At 41.2% G+C, this 22,797-nt stretch overlaps 2 protein-coding genes across 2 annotated transcripts; both read right to left on the bottom strand.

The window, feature by feature from the left end:
- Positions 1-31: 31 nt before the first annotated feature.
- Positions 32-12,416, bottom strand: LOC146707468 (monocyte to macrophage differentiation factor 2-like). The gene is made up of 7 exons (XM_085458830.1): positions 11,835-12,416; positions 6,787-6,868; positions 6,417-6,577; positions 6,188-6,262; positions 4,365-4,466; positions 4,153-4,222; positions 32-4,062 (listed from the first exon to the last, which is right to left on the bottom strand). The coding sequence occupies exons 1-7, from the start codon at positions 11,846-11,848 to the stop codon at positions 3,856-3,858; spliced, it is 711 nt and encodes a 236-aa protein (XP_085314956.1). The 5' UTR covers positions 11,849-12,416; the 3' UTR covers positions 32-3,855.
- Positions 12,417-14,008: 1,592 nt separating this feature from the next.
- Positions 14,009-19,196, bottom strand: arpc1b (actin related protein 2/3 complex, subunit 1B). Its single transcript, XM_085458824.1, has 10 exons — positions 18,979-19,196; positions 18,335-18,468; positions 17,465-17,569; positions 15,993-16,215; positions 15,791-15,898; positions 15,387-15,623; positions 15,220-15,295; positions 14,785-14,984; positions 14,509-14,599; positions 14,009-14,423 (listed from the first exon to the last, which is right to left on the bottom strand). Exons 2-10 carry the CDS (start codon positions 18,396-18,398, stop codon positions 14,385-14,387), a joined length of 1,143 nt encoding a protein of 380 aa, XP_085314950.1. The 5' UTR covers positions 18,399-18,468; positions 18,979-19,196; the 3' UTR covers positions 14,009-14,384.
- Positions 19,197-22,797: the final 3,601 nt, after the last annotated feature.

Genomic DNA, 22,797 nt, shown 5'->3' with positions numbered 1-22,797 from the left:
AGGTGAAACACTATAAAAAACGACATAAAAATGCATGAAAAAAGCTTTTTTATTACAAGAGAAATAGAAAAGATAAAAGCATTGTTGGCATCATATCGGCTTATCACAGCACAAAAAGCACCACAGACACAATAACCAATATGAAAACTAGAATAAGGGTGAGATAATATAATCAGTCCTGTAGGACGAGAAAGGAAACACCAGCAGGACTGAGAACAGAGTCAGCAGCTCCACAATCACAGAGCGTCTATAAATAATATACAGAGGGTCCACGAGGCTTCGCGGACGCTGTTATAAAGATCTTTACAAAGGCAGGTGGGGTGTATGTCTGAATGAGACACATACTGTAATCAAGACAAGACACACATCAAATCCTTTACTTTATCTCACCGCAGCCAGACCTGGCTTGGATACAAGACAAACTGTAAACTCTCTCAGTTGTTTGGTTCATCCCAGAGACTCGAGTAAACACTGAGAGCACGAATACTCCAGAGTAACTCTGTTTCAGTTTTAAATAAGATATCCACCGTGCGACAAACGCACTCCCCTTCATGCTAGGGTCTCAAATGTACAAAATGATAAAGTATTGTGTCACCCTCAGACTATTTTATCACTTTTATTCAAGGTTTGGTGTCATCGTGTTGTTTTTGGACCCTTCAGTATAGAATGAAGAATGATTATTAGATGTCTTGAGGCAACAGTGGCTACACAAACAAGGTGATATTATAAAATAACTTGTTTTCAGTCCAGTTTTGTGCTGGTTGTCAGTTTTTGTCCACTAGTTAGAGGCTTATCCTTAAAACACGTTGAGCGATAGAGGAAAAACTGAGCTGCGGTTTGGATCTGAATCCAGGTTTGTGTGTCGACCTCAACATTTAAAGGTAACGCTCACCTTATGCGTTACCTCATGACCTACTACACTTGCACGGGCAAATAAACAGCATTTCATAAGTGCTCATCACAGTGATGGATTTAACTCCAAATGCAAACTTTTGCAGAGTTTTGCAGCAAATTTAGGGGGTTGTGCAGCGTCGCTTAAAGTGTTATTGAAGTACAAACGACCTCCCCTCTGCCCTTAATGACCAGTTTTCACACCTTCTGACGACTACTAGCCCTGTAATGCTAAGTGTGTCATATCTAATACATCAGCTGTTGTGAGATTTTTTTAAGTCAGTGTCAGTGTTTCTGCTTTTTGTTTTGTTTTTTTTGACAAATGATACAAATTAAAACTTTTGTCAGATTGTTCAATAAACTCTACTTTTTCAAAAAATTAAAAATTTCTGGCATTTATTTCATAGTTCAAACAGGCAGTTTCCAGGTTTTCCCAGGTAGCTACACAGGCAGATACGACCTGACTTCTGATGTACGCCCAGTCATTTTGTTCTATAAGCAGCCCTGAAACATGACAGAAAAGAGCTTTAAGGGTTACTGCTAGCGGGCTTTCAAGGGGTAAAGAGTCCAGGTGTAAAGATTTGAAATCTTTTCTATCCATTATGTAAATCCATATATGTAAAACTTGCAGAAAACTTCTGGGACAGCTGTGAGTGAGCAGGTGAAGCTGTATGGGGAGGTGCCAGCATATAAATAAATAAATAAATAAATAAATAAATAAAATGCATTTATTTGCTTAGAGCTGCAAACAACCATAGCAGCTGCAGTGGTCCTTTTTAATGTGGCTTCCTTGGACTTTTAAGCCCAGATGATCCGACATACTGCAGTGAAACTATAATGAAAAAGTTTTTTTTGACAACCCTTAAATACCAGCTGCTTCGACCTTTTAAAATCCTCTCGCCACATTAATCACACTCTGCTTCGTCCTTTAAACCACGAAGCAGCACGTACAACTCGACGCTAAGAATACATACATGTTTCAGATATATTTTGATGTGTTCAAGGTACATGCATTCATGTGTAAACATAGACTCAGCCAGTTAGAGGCTTTGGATTCATGGTAGTCAGATAGTATAGGATACACACAGGCACAAACACTTGGGCAAACACACACACACGCGAGCACACGCGCGCGAGCACACACACACACACACGCACCTGAGATGCCTTTATTATCGGGCCAGATTGTTCAACAATACTATAGCTTCAGTTTCCTTTCAAGTGTGAAACATACATATATGGTAGTAGTGTGCTATCGGTTAACGGCAGTAAGTCTTCTGGCAGTGCTGAATCAGACAGTGGTTTGAGCTCCAACCATGTTGTAGCTATCAGCTGTTTTCCATTCGTTTAGGATGAAGACTGAGAAGATGATCGAGTAACACAACGAGAAGATCAGAAGAAAATATAGATGAAGTCGGCATGTACTGTATGTCTCTGATAAATACTGTATCTTCACGTACTAAACCTAATCGACAACAGTATTAGAATTCAGTGTTTATGCTCAAAAATCGAAAGTGTGGCGACTGGTATATGTGGAAGCACACGAGTAAAAGTCTCCAAGACTAAAACTACAAATATCTGAGTGTTAAACTTAAGAAAAAGAAAAAAACCTCTACGATCATGTTTAAAAAACTTCACAGGAAGTCACTGACTTAAGCAGCTATTGTTAAAATCATACAGAGTACTATGGTGTAGATAGCACATCTAATAACAATAGCAGTAATAATACTATCTAGAGCTCTGAATTGGGAATAGTAAATTACTGATGTTGCAGCCTGCTTAGTGTAATCAAACTAAAAACACTAAAATTAATCTCATGAGTCGAGTCTGCCAATTTTAATAGTGATCTTCCTCTTGACAAATAGACAATGCCCTCAATTCTGCTTCTGCACACTAAATCTGGGCGCGCACGGCACAGAGAGAAATCTCCGAGAATAGTGATTAACCCCTGAAACCAAAGTCCTGGAAAATACTGTTAGAAGTGTAAAACTAAAATGATCTTGGGGAGGGGGGGGTCCCAGTTCAGGAGCTGCCAGCCTTGAAGTTCAGATTCACCATATTTATCCTTCATGTATACCAAACGTGATAATTAACCGCTAAATGGTGCATTTGATTGCCCTCTCAGCTCAGAACGTCAGGAGGTATTGCATCACTGGAGGTAACTGGATTCAGTTGGTCATCGGTTAGTAAGAATTAAATTAAAAAGGGTTGATTAACTTCCTGTCTAAAATTCAGACGGCAGAAGATCTGAATGAATAAAATACTGATACAGACACATGAGTTTTTTTCTGAGTTTTCCAAGAAGCGGGGAAGTGTTTCATGAATATTTTCCACACTGGGCTTTGCCTCAGACTGAATCAAAGCTGTCACATTAAGGTCTCACATCTTTGACTCCATCAGTCATTATCTAGGCCAGCTGTACTTCCTGTCCCAGATTCAAAGCTAAACAAGGAGAAGTATCTGCAAAACAAAGCAAAATTGCAAGACCTGCATGAATTAACTGTTGTCTTAAAACAGGGCTTAAAGTATTTCTTTGTGTTTCACACTGTGCTGTATTCCATTACATTATTTTATGCTATTTCAGCACACTGATGTGATTTTATTTTATCCTCAAAGAAAAAGTAAAGTAGTTTAAATTGCTTTTTAAAGGTGCTATTTTTAGAAAAGTAGGAGTGTGAAGACGATGCAAAAGATTTAATTTGGATTTGGACCCGTTTTACCCATTCATTCACTGGCTGCTTGAAGGCAACTTTTTGGTGATAAACATGGAAATGTTAGACATTTCGAACTGATGAGAGGGACCTGAATGCACCATTAGTTTTGGTTTCTGTCACACTGAAAAGTGCATGTTTACCCCCCCACCCCCCATCCCCCCACCTTCAACATGAGGCAGCCCCTGAATGTGGACAGCCCCTCGTATCCGCTCAAAAACAGGAGTTACTTCCTGTGAGGTCAGTGCTGATGTCATCTGGAGGTGTGGACCTGGTGGTTGGGTGGCTGGGCGTAGAGGTACTTCCAGATGGCGTAGTAATGTATGGCCGCTCCCATAGCTACAAACATGTGCCAAATAGCGTGAGCGAATGGGACAATGCCGTCACTTTTGAAGAAGACTATCCCCAAACAGTAGCAGGCCCCGCCGACCAGCAGCTCACACAACCCGGACTGCTCCGGCTGAGAAGAGGCATTAAGTTTATTATTTTTAAACTGTTTAATGGGTCATTTTAAACCCAATCAAGCAGCAGAAAATGTGAGTGGCCTCACCATTGAGAGGATGACCAGGGCAGGAAAAACTCCCATCACTGTGTAGCAGATCAACTCCATGAGCTTATACCTACGACAGCAATGGGTTACTGAGCACGGGTGTTACTGAGCGTAAAGTTAGGCAATCTTAATAACAGCTTGGAAAAAGCTTAATCAATTTTAAAAGAAGTTTAAATATTTGACATACTAAGAAAATAAATATGTGAGCAGACCTCTCATGGAAGAAGAAGACATAGGTGGTTCCAAAAGACGCCATGACCCAAACTAACCAGCGCATGTGACACGCCCAGGGACCCAGCTCTCGCAGGTTTAGCCTGTTGAAAAAATCAATCAATCAATCAAAAAAAATGCCATCTACACATGCAGTTTTGAAAAAATATCTCTGTCCACATGTAAACGCTAAAAATAAAAGGGAGGGAAAGACTAAACAGGGTTTTGTACCCTTACAAAACCTTAAGTACTTCAGTAAAGTTTTTGTTTTGCTGGAAAAGCAGCTAATTTTGAAACGCCTTCAGCATTTCAAATGTTAATTATTAAAGACAGTATTTTGATTGGTATAGAATCACAACTTAGGAATGAACAAAATGCATATAGCGTACATAAATTAAAATTTTTCAAAAAAGTAAATTTATTCAAAACCGACGTTGGGATTTGGGTTGTGACAGCGTCTGTGTTGAATGTAGAGGCGCCCGAGTGAACTTCGAACGCCTCTGTCGTTCTAAATGGAGGGACAATAATTGCTGTTTTACATGTGTATACTTAGATATACACACGTAAAACTGCCGTAAAACTGCAGATAGTCAGAGTAACAGCAATGGTAGTTTGTCTATATCCACTATTTTAGAAATTAATGTCATGTAAACAATAACGTGGCGCACAGCGTCACGTCAAAAAAGGCACATACCTTTGACAATGCATGACGAAATCTCATGGATTCATCTTCTAATTGCAGATCTTTTAAAATACAGCATGATGTTTATTTTTTAAACTATTATTCCAATCAGCTCATACAACAGGATATGCTTTGGCTAACTTGTCACTGATAAGATCCTAAGTTTGCAGTGTTAATTTCGCTGACCAATAATTTTCACCACCAACCTTTTTTTTTCTTATGGTAAATGGATCTTATATAGTGCTTTTCTACTCTTCTGAGCACTCAAAGCGCTTTACACAACTTGTGCATTCACCCATTCACACAAGCACATTGTTCTTAGTGCTTTCTAAGTAGCATTCACACACTCATACTCCGATGGATGGATCGGAGAGCAATTTGGGGTTAGTATCTTGCCCAAGGATATTTGGCATGCAGACTAGGGGAAGCCAGGAATCGAACCACCAACCTTCCGATCAGTAGATGACCTGCTCTACCGCCTGAGCTACAGCCACCCTTATAAAAACAAGATAATAACTAAACAAAACAGAAACACAAAACAGGACAAAAGCCAGGCTAAAACGTATTGACACTTTTGCCTCCAAATAAAAATGAGATGAAAATGAAAATCTTCTGATGACATTAAATCCAATCAGAACTAATGGACGCTTTGTAAACCGCGTAGAGCAGTTTTCACCCTTAACACCAATTTTAAGTCAGATCCACTTGCTTGTCACATTTGATTAAAAAGAAAAGAAGGGGGGGGGGGGGGGGGAGAGATAATAATAATGTCATCTTTTATTTACAGTCTATGTAACTTAATCATGACTGACAACAGGAGGGTGCATAGGTTTTCTCACAACGGACCCAGACTGAGGATTAGTTTCCTTGCAGTTAGCTCAACAAACACTCTCTGAGTGCCAGTTATTGGAAACACTATTTGCTATCTGTAATATGTGCTGGAGGTGGTGGTTGTTGGGGGTTCTGTGTTATGTCTGTTGCTGTTATGTTGATTTTAATCATCTTTTGTGTGTTTATTCATATTCAGAGCCCCTTGTACCACAAGTGTTGAAATGAGCTATATAAATAAAATTTGAATAATGTACTTACTTATATATACAGTTTACACACACCCACACACGCCTAGCAGGCTAGTTTGTTTACCAAGGGGCGTAGGAAGCAGCGATGAAGAAATAGATCACCATCCTGTCACACATGTGAAAACACTGCTCCACAGACCTGAAGAGGGAGCAGAAACAGCTCAGAAACGACTCAGTGACACTGTTTAGATATGAAACATCATTATTAAAAATGATATATTTAAAATAATCCAATGCATCACAGATATTGTGCTACAATGTATATATGTGGGTGTGTGTATATAAGTATATACCGTAAGTGGCTCTTCTTCCAGGCCACAGTGTGGAAGAGGGTGGAGATGATGAAGAGTGAGCTGAGCCCCGCCCCATACACCCAGGCTGACAGCCGCTCCCATTGGTCCTCTGACTGGAAGTGCAACACTGAGCTTCCCAGCAGGCTGGGGATTATCCACAACTAAATGAATTCATAGCATAAATGAAACATGAGGCACAAAGAGGCAGGCAGGCAGGACTGACTGTAAACACGAGCATGATGCTGCTGATGTTATGTAATGATGATTTTTCTTATTTTCACTGGGTTTAATGATCACTTTCTGTGTGTGTGTGTGTGTGTGTGTGTGTGTGTGTGTGTGTGTGTGTGTGTGTGTGTGTGTGTGCATTTACCGCATGCGTGGCACAATTGGCAGCATGCTCATATTCGGTGGGCTGGTATCTCTTGTTAGGAGGAACACGATTGTTCATATACCTGCAAATGATCACATTTATTAACAATTTTACTGTGCAATACTTAGCTGAAATTTATATAATAGTGTAATAACTAGGGTGGTAATGATGTGGTGATAATTCCAGTTAGTGACAACACAGTAAAATTTTGTTAACAGTTTGATAACCTGTGTGTATTAAAATGATAATTTCCCATTGCTCATCAATAGGCTATTGTATATTATCTTCTAATTATATGCATGAAGGTTAGTATTATGTGGTTATTATCTCCTTTTTCACACAGCAAGGTAGTTTGCTCCCAGTTATTACTCTTTTTAAATTCCACTGGCCTTCTGGGACCTGTCCAGTCTGGATTTAAAGCCAGGTATTAAAGTTATGGCTTTGAAACAATTTAATTCCCATCTTAAACACAGAGCCTTCCTTTCCTGTCTCCTGAGTTCACTCCTATTTTTTACGGAGTCCCCCAAGTGTCTGTTTTGGGTTCACTTTTCCTGGCTCTATAACTCCTCTTCTTGAATCCTTAATGGAAATCAAGAGCCAATTCATTCATTCTTAGTTCCTATAAATTGGGAGGTTCTTTTTCTCTTCCTTATAAACTGTGTCCCCTCTCTCTCTGTGTTAAGTCTCATGTGAAGAATCTGGATCCTGAGCTACATTTTAACAAACAAATTGTCATCTGTTGTCAAAACAGAGCTTTATCGTCAAATATTTCAAATATTTTCTATTTAATCCTTACACAGAAAAAGTAATTCGAGCCTGTTGCCTGTTGTTATAATTTGCTGTATTGTGGTCTCCTTTAGAAGTTTCTATCTTGCCTCCAGTTACTTCAAAATGCTGCATCTAGACTTAACTGGTGCTAAGAAATTAGATCATATCATTCCCATAATGGCTTCACTACATTTTGTCCCTTTCCATTTAAGAATTAAATTCAAGATGTATAAATAGTTTTTAAAGCTCTCACTGGTCAGGCACTCACCTATATGATTTCTCTTATTCACCTTCACACAATCCCTCTTTTCTTAGATATAGTGACAAGCTCTGACTTCGTGTTCTCTGTTCTGGGCTCAAACAGATGGAAGGACTTTCTCAGTTGCATCCATCATCGTGGAACCAGCTTCCTGTGTTCATTGCAAGTGCTCCAATTATTGCCGTCTTTAAATCTGAAAACATAGCTGTATTTCATGGTATTCTTGGGTTCATAATCTGAAACTGGTGGTGGTTATTTTGTATTGCGGGCACATTTAAATTTGTGATCTTGTACTATTATTTTTGAAGTTTTTATTGTTTTGTGCAGCTCTTTGGACAGTTTTTTTAACTGTGTGTTACAAATTTTTGATTATTACACCACTATTATCATGTTATTACTGAGCTGTACTATAAAGTGCTACCTTTCTTTTTATTACAGGCAGCAGCATTTATGCAAATGACACATTTCACATTTGCTCACATTTAAATGCTTCATCATCTTAACATCTACACTTAAAAATACATACAAACTGGGTCGCTCATTAACCGAAGCCAAAGGTCTCTATCATACAAATGGATCTGTTCAGACTTAGTGGTCATTTATGCAAATATGCAAAATTTGAATTTTAAGCAATATTGCTGTTTTGTAATTATTTACTCATTAACTTTACTCTTTCCTTTATAAGTAAATATAACAGAAACAGTACATGTAATTTGGCATTAAAAAAATTTCACACACACACTCCAAAAAATTCTCAGTCTGAATTTATGGCAATATTTAATGAAATATGTATTCTATAGAAATGGGTATTTCAGTTTAAGCTGTTAGGTGTTGTTTTGAAATATACCTCGGATGTTACTGGGGTTTATGGAGCACATGTTGCTTGCTTAAAGGTCAGTTTAAAAAAATAAAATAAAATTGGACTCTTTGCATAATCCATATTTCAATATGTTCCTTTTTTCCTTACACTTAACTCATCCTTTGACTGAAACAAGCTGTTCTCGCTTTACGCCAACTGTTTTCTAATAGACTGCTCCTCACAAGGTTTGAACAACAGGTGGGCGGGGCTTTGAGTCTAACAGCCAAGCCTGGGAGTGCGTCAGGATGATCAAATTAGGTTATCTACTCTCACTGACATGATACAGAATCAAGGGTAAAAAAAAGTCAGTCTGAAGCCTGAGCTATTGGCCAACATTTGTTGTACATACACTAATGTAATTATTTGAGGCTTTGTCCATGTTTGTAATGAGCATCTGGCATTGCAACAGAATTTATGTAACAAGAGTAATGGGTCCACTTTAATAGGACTTTGTAGAATTAAGCTGCAGACCATATTTACTGTGTATGATATTTAAACCCACTTGTATCTCAATGCTAACAATCCACCCCACCCTCTTGTTTCGCTTAGCAACGCTACTACATGCTTCAACTTGTTGCCATGACTGCCGTTGCCTGGCAACAGTGGGTAACCACAGAGCGACTGAAGCAGAGGTTTGATCTTTTTCAGAAACGGCTCACACATACAGCCATGCCCACATTTTCTCACATACACACGCACACTCCGATCTGTTCGTTTGATTGCGAACACTCAGTACAGAAACTCAAACAGTTCAGGAGGTAGCACCCTGACAGTGATGTCACTGTTGTCATGGAAACCACAGGCAGGGATTGTCCTCCCCTCTTCCCTACAACAGAAAACTCCTCGCTGCTTTCATCTTTCTTTCTTCGCCTCTCTTTCCTCCTCCCTCTCCCGTTCCCCCACCATGGCTCCTCTCTGCTTCCCAATGATGAAATTAACATGCAGGGAAGGCAAATGATGTCTTTGCAGACACACAAAATGTAAGCATGTGCACATCCACATGTTGTAAGTCGTAAGACATGAAAAAGAAGGAAAGGGAATACCGCTCAGAACCTCAAAGAATCCATTTGTTTTTATGAAATGCCCCCAACAGCTAATTATGCTGTCTATCTGAGGAGCTGTGCATGCATGCGGCTGCAGAAACAATACTTCTAAATAATCTAAAAAGAGGAATATCACAGCTGTGGGTATATGCGTGGTTGTTGTCAAAATGCTGATAAGACATTCATGATCCTTCATGAACATATATACACAAGGAGAACTAAAGAAAGATGATGTAAAAAGGATGGCAGCACCTTTCACTTCCCTTTCTCCTCCATTTGCTGCTTTGTTTTTCAGAGTGACACTCATTAGGAGCTATTAATACTAACCGGCCCAGCCCAGAAACACCGTCTTGTCCCAAATAAAAGACTTCCCCACCCTGTATCCAACACTGGCCTCACACTGTCTGGCTTACTCTCTGTAGTGCGCACACATACAAGTGTGTGTCAGTGCCAGGCCCAGCAGGCCTGGTCAGGTCATTAATGACTTTATCAAGCTGGCTGATAATTAGCAGGCCAGAGGCCAGGCAGAGGGACTCACTCATGGGGCAGAGCAGAGCTGTGGAAACCCCGTGACATCTCTGCGTCTCTGTGGTCTAAATGAACCATGAAGACCTCGGTCCAGTTAACACAGGACATGAATTAACACTGCTTTACTTCATGGGTCTTTGTGCTATTATGTAAATCTATAATAAAGTTAACATCCACACACTGCTGAAAACAGTTGCCATATAACTGTTTTTCTTTGTTATAGCACTGTAAATCAAACAGGTCTTGGATTAAATTAGACAGTATATAGATTAAAGAACCACAATGGTGATTAAAATCTGATCATTTAAGCTATATATCCTAGTAAACCTAACTGCAAAAAGCTGGGAAAATCTGATCTATCAGCTATTTCAAAACTTTTGAGATTACCCCCCGTCTTGTCACGCTAATACATCCAAAGGCCAAAAACATTTCTTTTTTAAACTGATACACAACATAGAGAAGCTGCAGTTAGTCACAGCTGTGAAGATAAACCACTGGAAATTTCATTCTGTTTTTTTTTTTGTTAAGGCTCCTCTGACGTCTTGATTGAATCATTTAATCGTTTTGGTGTTTTCTTAGAAAAAGCCAGCCCGGGTCCTGTGGCAGGAAGTTGTGACGGGTACATGTTCGACAGCGCTTGAATGAATAAATGAATCTAGAAATGTTACATAACAAAAGTAACCACCACACGCTTCCTTAAAGTGCCCTGCATTGTGAAACAGCTAAAAATATATTTAGCTGTGATGTACTCATAAAAGACAACTGACATCATATCTGATTAAAAGAAGCAGCATGATAATTTCGCCTCAGCCCATAATGTGGCACACATGACTTCATGTGTGAGCTGTGGGAATTACAGTCTCTGCTTGCGAGATGGAACAAATACTACTCCCACAATTGCCTCAGTTGGCCTATTTTTTGAAGCAAATAATAATAATAATAAAGTATCTCTCTATATATACCTATGACTCTATTTTGGAAGCATTTTTTTAACATCAATTCAGTTTGGTTGGGTTTGGAGCTAAAAACAAGACCACTAAACATATAACTCAGAGTGTGGAAGTTGTAATGGACAGTGAACAGAACAGATGATCAGCTGATTCATAGCATAAAAGCAGTCAGCAGATTAGCAGAGCATGAGCTGAGAATGAAAATAATTCTGAGTTGCAACATTGGTCTACTTCGTTTGTCCTCGGGACAGCCTCAGCCTAGATCCAGTTGGCTTCTGTGTGCCAGATATTAAATAAAGTTGAAAAGGCTGAGGAAGAGGAGGGGGTGGCCTTTCCTCTGTGTCACAAAGATCACAGGGAAAGAGGAAAAAGGAAGAAGTAGCAAGATGAAGAGAAGGGGGAAGTGGCAGGTTGTGTGTTTGCTTAAAATAAAATAAGAAATAAAAGAAATCCTGAGCTTGAATATAGAAATTTGAAAAAGATACATCACTAATTATGAGACATGCAGAAAATACATATGAGTTATTTACAGCTGGTTCCCAATGAGCATCCTGGACCTCATCATCATCATCATCACTACCAAAAAGCAGCCTTTCTGTTCATCTCCAGTCTCTAACCGTATATTGAATGAGCTCACCCACCTTACAAGATTCATTTACAGAGGAAATAGGCAACAGTTGACGGCAGACAGACAGTGTGGCCAAAGCCTGAATCCCCCCTGTGAGTGATGGGCGAGTTGGCCGCCGATAATTGATTAGTTCAGCGTTCAGATCTGCAGCGAGGAGGTTTAATGAAAGGTAACGAGCACGTCGCCTTTTCACCGTCGTCGTCTTATCCACATCTCAAGCAGCACTGGGAGACGCATGCATCCCGACCCAGCCGCCTCCAGAGGGTCCAGTCCGGAAGTGTGGGCGTCAGTGGGGGGACGAGGGGATGAGTCTCAGTCGGTGCTGATGCTTGCTCGCTCTTTCTCTCTCTCTGTCTTTCTCTCTCTCTCCCCGCCGGTTCACCTCATCACGACTCGGTGAGGGGGGCTGTTCTTCATCACTGAAGGCTGCCACATCATTCTGTGATGAGGGGCTGATTCAGAGGCAAGTCGTGCCTGCAGTTCCTGCTTTGGTCTCTAGGTGGAGGCGCAGGCGCGCTCTCAGGGACTGGTATTATGTAATAAGGCGACGACGTTAACGCATCTAATTATCGAGTCAGAGAAGGATTATTTAAAGCGACACTCAGCTACGGCTCCTAGTCTGCGCGGCGTTTTACCAGGTATGAACAATATAACCCCGTGACGTCACTGTGATGTCATCTGGCTGGGTCTTCAGTCTTCCTTGAGACACATAGAGACTTTTGCTGCTAATATGTGGACTGTCGCTTTTTAATAAAGAACCAGATATCTTGAATATACAAGATTTTAATTACTGAATCTGAATGTAATTATAAAAACATCTCATTTATGTAATTTTCTGTTTCTGCGGCGGAATTAATGAGATATGCTACAGGAACCAAGTGGGGCAGAAATAGCTCCTCACACTGACACGTTTTTCAGTTATCTATTTATTTACTGGCAGCCCCTTACATACATTACAGGTCAGAATATCTCCCCCTTTGATGCTTCAGTCTTGACTATTTTATCATTTCAAACCTGACCTTGGCAGGTCGCTTGAACTTAGGAAGAGGCAGGAGGTCTGATAGCTGATAGGTGTTCTCTGTTTTTGGCTTTTTTTTTTATTTTACTCAGAGGGATACTTTTTGCTCCACCTGATCTATTGGAAAACTATTAATTATAAATATATATTGTATGGTTAATTGCTAAATATTCACTGCTGACACCTGGGAGTTTCATGTCACAGTTAATTTAAAAAAAATTAAGAGTTTGAGCACTATAGAGGAAGATAAAAAAGTATTTGATTAGATTTTTTTTAAACATCAACAAGACCAAAACACACTTGTAAGTTTGTGCAGCAGGATGTTTTCCCATCAATCGATGAGCAGCTACAACGGCAACAGCTTAGACAGTATTGTACCTGTATTAACAATCTAATAGCATCGATCTATCACGTGAGACACTGCAGTGGATGAGGAGATGTGCATTTGGCTGAAAACCCATCAGTGCTTTTAAAGAACCGGGACTGAATACATGAGTATGTGGAGTCATGTTGATCCTGTGTCTCACATACAAATGTTCATTACTCTTAGGCAGTGGGGTTTGAAAGTAGTAGGGATGGGTAAACTCAACATTACAGATGTAATAATCCCACGTTTCTGTCCACCTGATTCGACCTACAGTTTACAGGCACGACAGCAGCAACAGGAATTCTTGCTGTTCGCTTTAACTGAAAGACTCGGTGAGATAAGACATTTGGTCTGAAGAGGTTAACGAATTGATTGCTTTAATGAAACGTGAGTATAGCAGGGCATCGCCAAACTGTCTGATATATAACACCAAGAAGTTGTAAAATTGCTGTTTTGTACTCATGGCGGGTTTTTCAAACTTGTGTTCGTTAATTTTAAGCATTATGTTATCTAACCAGTACGTTTTAGGATGTAAATTTTATAAAAATGGAATAATATATTACATTACAACATTGTTTTTATACAAAATATTAGCTTTTCCCCAGGTTAGAAAAAAATAATCTCATCTGCGTCACACGAGACAGCAACTTTTCTCAGTTAAAACTGTAAGTGTTCGAACTTTGAACTTAAGTTGTCCATCTGTACAGACAAATAAACAATGAGCTGAAAGGTTCAAAGTCCTTAATCCAGATTTAAACAGACGTAAACACACACACACACACACGAACCAGATTCTACTGAGCACTTTAACAGTAATCTTTTATTAAATGCATATTATGACCAGCATAAGCGTTTAACAATTATTGCAGCATTTCATTCTGATTAATAGAAAATGCCTGCTTTAAGCAGTCAGCTCAGGCTGAGCTCTAATCTAAGTCATTAAGTACCGTTTGCAGACATGTGGTCAGTCCCTCTGTATACAGCACTGAATGTAACAAGCTCAGCATAAAGCTTCAGAGAGATCGCAAACACTGTTTGAACTGAAGTCTGCTCGTTGAACCTGCATATATAAAAAATATACCTGATTAAAATAAGGCCAAGAAGCTTTGGGTAATAAGGCAGCAGTTTTTCTCCATAACTCCGGGAGCAACTTTGGTCGGAGAAATGTAAACTTCAGTTTAGACTATCTTCAAGTCCTTCATGGCAGACTCCAGAGACTGAAAAGACATTGACAGACATGTGAAATCACTGTGGTAGTCAATACCTGGCAATCCTGCATGTCTGTGTCTGTCTGTGTGTTACCTTGACATCCCAAATGCCCATTCCTCCATCCATACCAGTGGTGCAGAATTTGGTGCACTGGTTTCTTCCTCCTTCCAGCACAGAGATTTGGCTGAAATATTGTTTGAGACGTGAGAAAGCCAAGTAGTAACATATCATTTGTTTTAGGGTTTTCATAGCTATATTTAAAAAAAATATCACTTTAACCAAATCCCCTCTCATACCCAACCACACATCACCACTCGCTTTTTGGGGGTTTTAATTTTCATGGATACGAAGCATTTGTTTTCTCCTGACCTGATGCTGTTCTTGTGGAGAGTGTTCAGGTCCTTGTCGGTGTTCTGGGTCTCCGAGGCTCGACGGTCCAGGTTCTGAAAACGCTCCCTGGCGCTGATGCCCTTTTGGGCCGCCTGCTTAGGAACATCCAGTTTGCCACCAAATGTCAAGCTGCCTTTGGCACCGTCATACACAAACAGCACCGGGTAACAATCATGGCCCTAGAGGAAAAGACATACAAAAGGAGATATTACAATATCAGGTTGGAAATATGAGAGACTAGACTCTTGTTTGTTATTCTGGATGCTAGAATAGATACAGCCAGAAAGCGCTATTTATTCATTTATTTACATTATTTATATGGAGACACTGGGCCAGAAAAGTTTGGGATATAAAATTATAAAATTACATTAAATTAAAGGAACTGTTGTGTGTGCTGAATAAATGAATACTCACAGCTGCTACCAAGCTGTTCTCAGTAATGAAGGTGACACACAGCAGAGGAAGTGTCTCCGAGCTGAGACTGGTCAACCTGTGGAAGTTGTAGCAAAAAGTCAGAGTGGAGCACACAAAGCAATGTAAACACACAACACGCCCAGCTACACTGCTCTGCCTTCACTTACGTGCCGTTCTTGCCGCCCTCGGACACACAAAGAGTTGAGTCATGGGAGGTCCAGGCCAGGCGGTTGCCAGAGTGCGAGAAGCACACGCTGTGCACCCAGCCGCCGCTTGCTCCTGAAGTCTGAGCTGCTGCTGGAGACCCTCCGGACTCAAAGAGCAACTCCCCAAAGGGCATCTTGCTACCCCAGGGAGTGGGCCCAGGCTTCTCCTCCACCTCCTTTATGTAGGCTGAAAACACTCTGTGAGAGTGAGGGTGGAGATATATTGTTATTTTGAAACCCACATGCCATATATCATGGACTGTATGAGGACTTTCCTTTTTTATATATCTAGGAGTAGCATCAGTGTTGGGCTGTACACGAAGTAATTTTAATAAAGCTGAAAGCTAAGCCTGTCTGTGACATACCTGCATTTGAAATCGCAGGATCCAGCAGCCAGAAGGGCGTTGTTGGGGTGCCAGTCCAAACTCAGGATTGTAGAGCGGATCGGCTTCTTAATGTGCTTACACACCCACCTGCAGATAACAAGAGATGGTTGCTAAACTCTCTCCAAGGGCGCTTCTTAGTATTCAAATAAAGCTTTCTGCATATATTAGTGAATTCGCTCACCAGTCGTTTTCCTGCTCAAAATAGCAGACGGAGATGAGACGAGAGCCGCTGCCAACAGCAAATTTGTTCTCTTTAGGTGACCATTTCACACAGCGAGCGGCACGGTTGATCCTGAGGATGACCAGGGTGGGCTTCCACGTTCCCTCTTTCAGGGTCCACACGTAGGCGTTACGGTCCGCTCCACAGGTAACTATGCGGTTACTTTCCGGAGCCCAATCGATACCTGCGAGATTTTTTTTTAAAAACTCTCAGGAACACATTTCCACTCACTTCTCTATATTACATCAAATAGGCAGAAAAGGAAGAAGAGCTATGCTATTATCAACGTCTCAAATGCATCCAAAATAAATAATTGACTAAAAATCTATAGAGTCTTTTTTCTTTATCTTCAAAGAGATAAAAGTAACTGTGCAGTGACTGGGATCTACTTTGATGTCTTTATACTTACTGGCAATCTACATAGCCAGCAGCTGATTAGAGTAGCTTAAGACAATGACAGGAAATTGTGAAACCAGTGAAGTCTCAGTAGAAGGAGCATACACTACAACAAAAGTATTGAGCCGCACCTTTCATATAACTCACTTACTTAGTTTGTGTTAAAGCTTAAAGTAATCCATTATTATGGGCATGGGCACTTTGATAGGGGCAGGTGTTAGCTGGTAGCTATGTGCTAGCTGTCACCTCTGCTAATCTAAGTCGCCCCTGGTGGAGTGTGAAGGTACTGCAGGTGGGCTGCAGTTACACCAGAAATTCACGTAAAAATTACTCACAAGTATGTACATTTATATATATTTATCTGCTCTTGTTTTGAAGTTTGTGTCCCAGTAGCAGGTGGGTCACACATTAGCCTAAATGCTTTCTATATGACTGGGTAGCATTAGCGATTTATAGACAACAGCCTGTGTTCTTTGTGTTTTTTGAATAAAATTTTCAAGGAAGTACATCACTTCCTCTTGTATTTTGATTAGACTAAAGATTAAAGATTGTGGTATTTCCTGGTTTTTAAGGAGGCCGCAGCACTCTTGACTTTGGGAATGGCTGATCTGATGCTTGACATTAAGCAATATGAGCATTAATAATCACATAGAGGTGGGGAAATGTTCCTACAGCTTGATTTATTTTGTACCACTGGATAAGGCAACCACAGATTTAGCAATACTGGAAAGCTGGATGGCCATTTCCTTGATATCGATTTAGGCAGATCCCAAAAAATGATGGAAACTTGTGCTCGATGTCACAGAAAAACCTAAAGTATTCTACAAAATCTTGTATTTTCACTTTCAGAATTGGTGAACTTGAGTAGTGGCTCTGAGGTTTAGGGGTTAATACGTTCGTCTTACATGCAAACCAAACTTCAGTTTGTCTCAAGCCAGTGCTGCTTCCAAGACCAAACAAACATGCGGATCCGACCCTTTGGGAAACAAGGCAATGTCAGAAAGTCCCTAACTAGTTTTAGTGTTGCTGTGTCTCACCTGTCACCTGCCCATTGTGTTCCTTTAGCTCATGGATTTTGGTCCACTTGGTCCCATCTTTCTTATAGATGTGGACCTCGTGGTTGTTGGGACACAGGGCAATCTCTGTGGCGGAAACAAAGAAGTTTGTGTTTCAAACCATATCAGCACAGATGGTCAACCGTACGAACACAATATTCATCATGGACAAAGTACAGCGTGACTGACACGAGAAGCTTTACAGCGGGCTGCTCAGTGGGGAGTAACACAGAAGAGCTGAGTGGGCACATGAGAAGAGAGAAAAAAAACAAAAAAACACTGTATGTATGAGCCTGGAGGCAGCACACAGACACACAGCATCTTTAAATAGAAGGCGCACAAGACCTGCGATCTTTGTTTTTTGTAACGTTGTAGCAAAGGCTGCATGTTTTAGTCAGCAGATGAGTCAGTGAAGCAGTGTTTGTCCTAGAACAGCAGTGTGGCTTACTTCGGTGTGCATTTTTTTTTTTTTTCACAGAATGACTAAACTGTTCATTTTGCAAACCTGAGTGAAACTCGAACAGCCTGGTTAAAGCGTCTCTTACATCCGCTTTGCCCAGAAACCAAAGTACTGATGAAAAACATCCATATAAGGCTCTGGTTTCCTCCAGCTAACGGAGAGTAAGAACCACTCAGAGAGGCCTACAGATGCCGCCGCCACTGTTACAGGAAACAGGAAATACCTTCTCCCACCTGGGAGCCAGTCGCAAACCTTGGGCTATTACACCATCTGTCACAGACTGTAGTCAGAGCAATATGCACCCATGATGTTGTGCTCAGCTCAAAGATGAGACCACTGGAAGTCACTGAAGAGCAAAAGAGTGACCAATCAGAGAGGGCGGGCAGACTTACGGGATCGATCTTTGTTCCAGGCATGGCAGCTAATTGGTTCCAGCAGGAAGCTGTGGTACGCCATGACCAATCAGATGTTAGAAGGAGATCAGGAAGTAGTAGGAGAGGAACCAGAGGCTGGTGGGCTGTCAAGTCTTTAAAAAAAAAAACAGAAGTTGCATTTCATGTTGAAAGCAGGAAGTGTTGAAGTACACGAAGAAATGTAAAAGTCTTTTTATTGAATGAAACCGTGAAATGATCCAAAGTGTTTGATACGTAATGAACTGACTTAAACTCCGTTTGTGGGTGAAACACGCTAAACTTATCTCACTCAGAGCGTGTTAATGAAATCCAGACTTTCAGAGGAATGACAGAAACTATGCAGGTCCAAGGTAACGGACATCCCCACAAAAAAAGAGAAAAAGACACTCAACCATTGGAGGAAGAAACCAGGGGAAAAAAAATCAAATTTCTTTCATTTCTATCAGATACTTTACAAACACTAAAACACAAATGTGTGGGAAGCACGATTGCCTGTAGCACGCTTTGGATATTTCTTTGCAGAAAATGCATTATACTCAAATATGTGTGTGTGGGTGGGTGGGTGTGTGAGTGAGTGCCTAAGCACACTCAGTCAACTGTTAAATATTTTCTAGGCTACTTACCCCCGAGGGCAGGACAGAGATGAATGGGTGAGCTGAAGAGATGGGAGAGAGTTTTAAAAAAAAGAGCAGAGAAAGCAGAGGAAAGTAGCGGATCAAATAAAGTGGAGGGTGTTCAGCTCGCGGACTCTGGCCAGTCAACGCGAACGCCAACGACAGAGTGAGTGCAGGAAGAGAGAGAAGCTGAACTGAAGAGAGAGAGGGGAGGAGAGGTCAGAGGGGGAAGTGGAGGAGGGTACAGTGAAGCTCAGAGAGGGGAGACAGGCAGGAAGTTTCTGCAGGTTTTTCAGTTCTGAGGGTGGAAATAAAGAAATCATGGGCGTGGCGTGAGAAATGTGAGAGAAGGGGGACCAAAACTGCACTTTTTCTTTAATTGAACTTTAACATTATTAAACAGGAACAGAAAAAAAGTGTTAAAAGTAGTAAAAGAGGGAGGGGCATAAACACAATACAATGTTATGCACAAAGGAGGAGGCTGAATCTGAGGGGGGGAAGCAAAAAAAAAAAAGGAAAAGAAAAGCATGAAAGACACGGAAAAGAAGGGGGAGGGGCGTACGGGGCTGTCTGCATAAAGAAAAAGGAGGAAGTGAAAGAAGAGGGAGGAATCTGCAGGGAGGAGAGGGTGGCATCAGGAGGAGAAAGGGGTTGGCTCTACACTGGATTTGCTATTATTTGTCTACCAGTTACATTATGTGTCCTGTTCTTCATTTATCTTCTTGTTATGATTGCACGCCAACTAGTTTTACCCCGTTGCATCACTGCAGTGCAACCTCAAACATTTAGCTATGAAAACAAGTTAATTTGCTTTTTATTGCACAATCACTTGCAAACAGTGTGTGTGGAAACCACTGGAGCTCTTGTTGTTGCGTTTATAGATCTGAAATCTTTTTTTACTGTAAGTCCAGTCAATGTTTCTTTGAACACTGACTGGACTACTACTTCGTCTATTCATTAGACTTTAACTGCTATGTCAAAGCGTTTCTTTCAAGCTTTTAAAGAAGCACGTTGCCTTAATCACTTTTTTCTTGGCAGCAGCAGATTTTCCTTACTCCTCATAATTTCCATTTGGGATTAAAAGGAAAAGCATAAAACTGGCAGTCAGTGAGAGCCTTGAAGCTAAGGTTAAGACTGAGTTTCATGCCGTGCTGCTTACTTGTTTTATACGGGTGAGCTGCTCTGTTCACAGGTACTTTTGTTTCCAATTTGGAGTTAATGAACTTCAAATGGGCCTAAATCTCACACACACTCATAAGACACTTCATTTAATTTCCCAACCTTTATTGGGAGACAGTGTATTATTTTTCTTTTTAATTTTGGGACTTTAATGACTTCAAATACTGCCAAAATACTGTCAACTCGTTTAACAAATTGCTTGTACAATTACAGTTAGACTGATTATGTGTGAGTATGTGTGGAAAGTAAAAAGGATATTTTAAAGATCCACAGTGGTAGTAGTTTCACCTAACGAGTGAAACACCCATTAACATGATCTTGGGTCTGGGTGCAATTCCCCCCTCCAGGGGCAAGGGTACCTAGACCCGGTTTGTAGAGTACGCTTGGGGAGTGTGATCGTGTGTACAGCGTCTCTTTATGTCTGTCTCCACGTTGGTTGAGTGTGGAGTGAGTGCATATGAGAGCATGAGGGTGGGAATGGATGTCTGTGTCTATATGTCAGGTTGGGTATCAGACGCCACCTCTCTGGGGACACCTCAGGCCCTCCAAGGTTTGGAGGCCTATCTCCACCCACCACCACTTCCCCTGCCGGTGGCGGACTCCCTCAGGTGTCGGTGTGTTGGTGGTTCTTTGTGTCTGGGGGTGGGCGTCCGGGTACACACCGGCTCACTCCTTGGCGGCCGCTTGTCGGGGCCTGGGGCCTGGGGCTCGCTCGGGCCCCTTTGGAGGTGGGGTGCCCCCGGCCTCTCGGCCTGGGGCTCGGTCACTCAGGCACAGCTGGGGGCCGGCGGAGCTCACGGGCGCGTCACTGCAACTCCCCCTGACTTCTGCTCCGCGGCTGCTGGGCGAGCCCTCATCTGGGACTCTCCTTAGCTCTTACTGGAACAGTGGCGCGGCTGCCCCTCTGTTGGTCTTCCATGGTCTCTTGTGTTCTGGGGGCCTCTGGATGTCTGGAGTTTTGATCTCCTCCATACCCGCTTCACACCCTGGAGGACGGGGCTGTGGCCCCCCCACACTCCCTAGCAGATCATTACATGGAGAAACCTTTGGAATGCAAGCATGCTGATCCACACAGGTATGCACACATGGGTATTCACAGACGCGGACTAAAGCTTTCTTGGCTGCTGCCTCAAAGCACATTGTGCGCTGTCTATCTTGCGTGCTGCACAATATCGTTTATTATTTAGTAAATATTGATATCTATGACTAGCTAGTTTATTGTGATGGTGCTTTGTTTTCTCTATTATTATGTTGCTCTTTGTTGTTTGCTGTCTCCTCTGTTTGTTTTTTTTGTTTGTTTGTTTTTTTTTTTTCTCCATACAGGTGACCCAGGAGTTCTTTTTTTTTTTTTCTCTCTTCCCCCCCCTTCTCACCGTCTCTTCTCCCCTTTGGTTTTCTTTCTTTCTCTCCCCCTCTTTCTCTCATTCATTCCCCCTGTCCTATTTATTAAAAAAAAAAAAAAAAAAAAAAAAAAAAAGACAAAGGATGAACTGAAGCTCTGCCATCACGTAATGTCGCATACTGCTGTTTCTGATGTCATTTATAAAAAAGAAATAGAAAAAAAAAAACAAACAAAAAAAACATGATCTTGGAAGGAGACACAAATTCCTTGTTAACACCAAGCACATCATATTTGGCACAGACCTCTATATTATCAGTGTGACTCACATGATAATATAGAGAATGGTTTACAATTTAAATTGTCAGAAGGCTCAAATATGTCCATTTTCTGGAAATTATTTCATGGTTGAGACTTTCAAGGGTTTCAAAAAAACAAAACGTGTTGACCCCTTGCGAATGAGGAAGCAGGTGAAGCCTTCTTTAACCTCCTAAGACCTGAACTCTTTCATGGCATGCATTTTTAATTTCTCTTTGCTATTTGGACTGATTGGGACCTGATAAATGTAAAAACAAAGAATTATCTTTTTACCTGATTTTACTCTAGAAGGTCCTGATATCCACATGTGACGACATTAGTTTTAAATTTCAATAGAAGAGTGGGAGTATAATGTCCTCGTAAGCAATGTTCCCTCTAAGCTGCGCGCGTGCGCAATTGCGCACTGCTGGCACGGTCTCTGCGCAGAAAAATCTGCGTTGCGCACAAAAAAAAATCTAGCCTGAATTGAAATTAAAATTAAAACTTTAACAATTCTGTTTTGCAGTGTTAGTCAGTGAGTGACTGGCTGCTCCAGTATGGGATTAGAACGATGCCACCTTATCCCATAGTCCAGCCAATAATGCGATTCACATTCGTACATACGCAGCTAATCAACGTCGTTGACAGGCTATGACAGCGTCCATCGCCGACACCGGTGTTTTAGCTAGCAAAGCGGCGTGGCTGACGTGGAGTGAAGCCACGTTAATGACAACGTGTACAACCATTGGAGATGTGAGCAGGACAGAAAAGTGTGGACTTTATACCAGTTTTTAAATTGTGTTGATAGGCCACGAAAACCAGAGTTATGATAAAAAATATTTGCAATGTTTGGTTCTTTCCTGAATACTATGGTTGTTTATATTTACTGCGGGAAGAAACGGTAAAAACGGCGTTTTAGAAGGAAAACGCTGGAAAGCACTCTCCACCTGTGAGCAAAAACAATACCAAACCCCCCACCCTTTCCTATTGGTGGAAAAATGTACCATGTCGAC

This window comes from Copadichromis virginalis, linkage group LG6 (assembly GCF_057382275.1).
Source record: "Copadichromis virginalis isolate Kocher_CV1m ecotype Utaka linkage group LG6, C_Virginalis_male_GT1.1, whole genome shotgun sequence".
NCBI lineage: Eukaryota > Metazoa > Chordata > Actinopteri > Cichliformes > Cichlidae > Copadichromis > Copadichromis virginalis.
The sequence above is the reverse complement of the archived record's forward strand: the minus strand, read 5'-3'. Positions and strand labels throughout refer to the sequence as shown.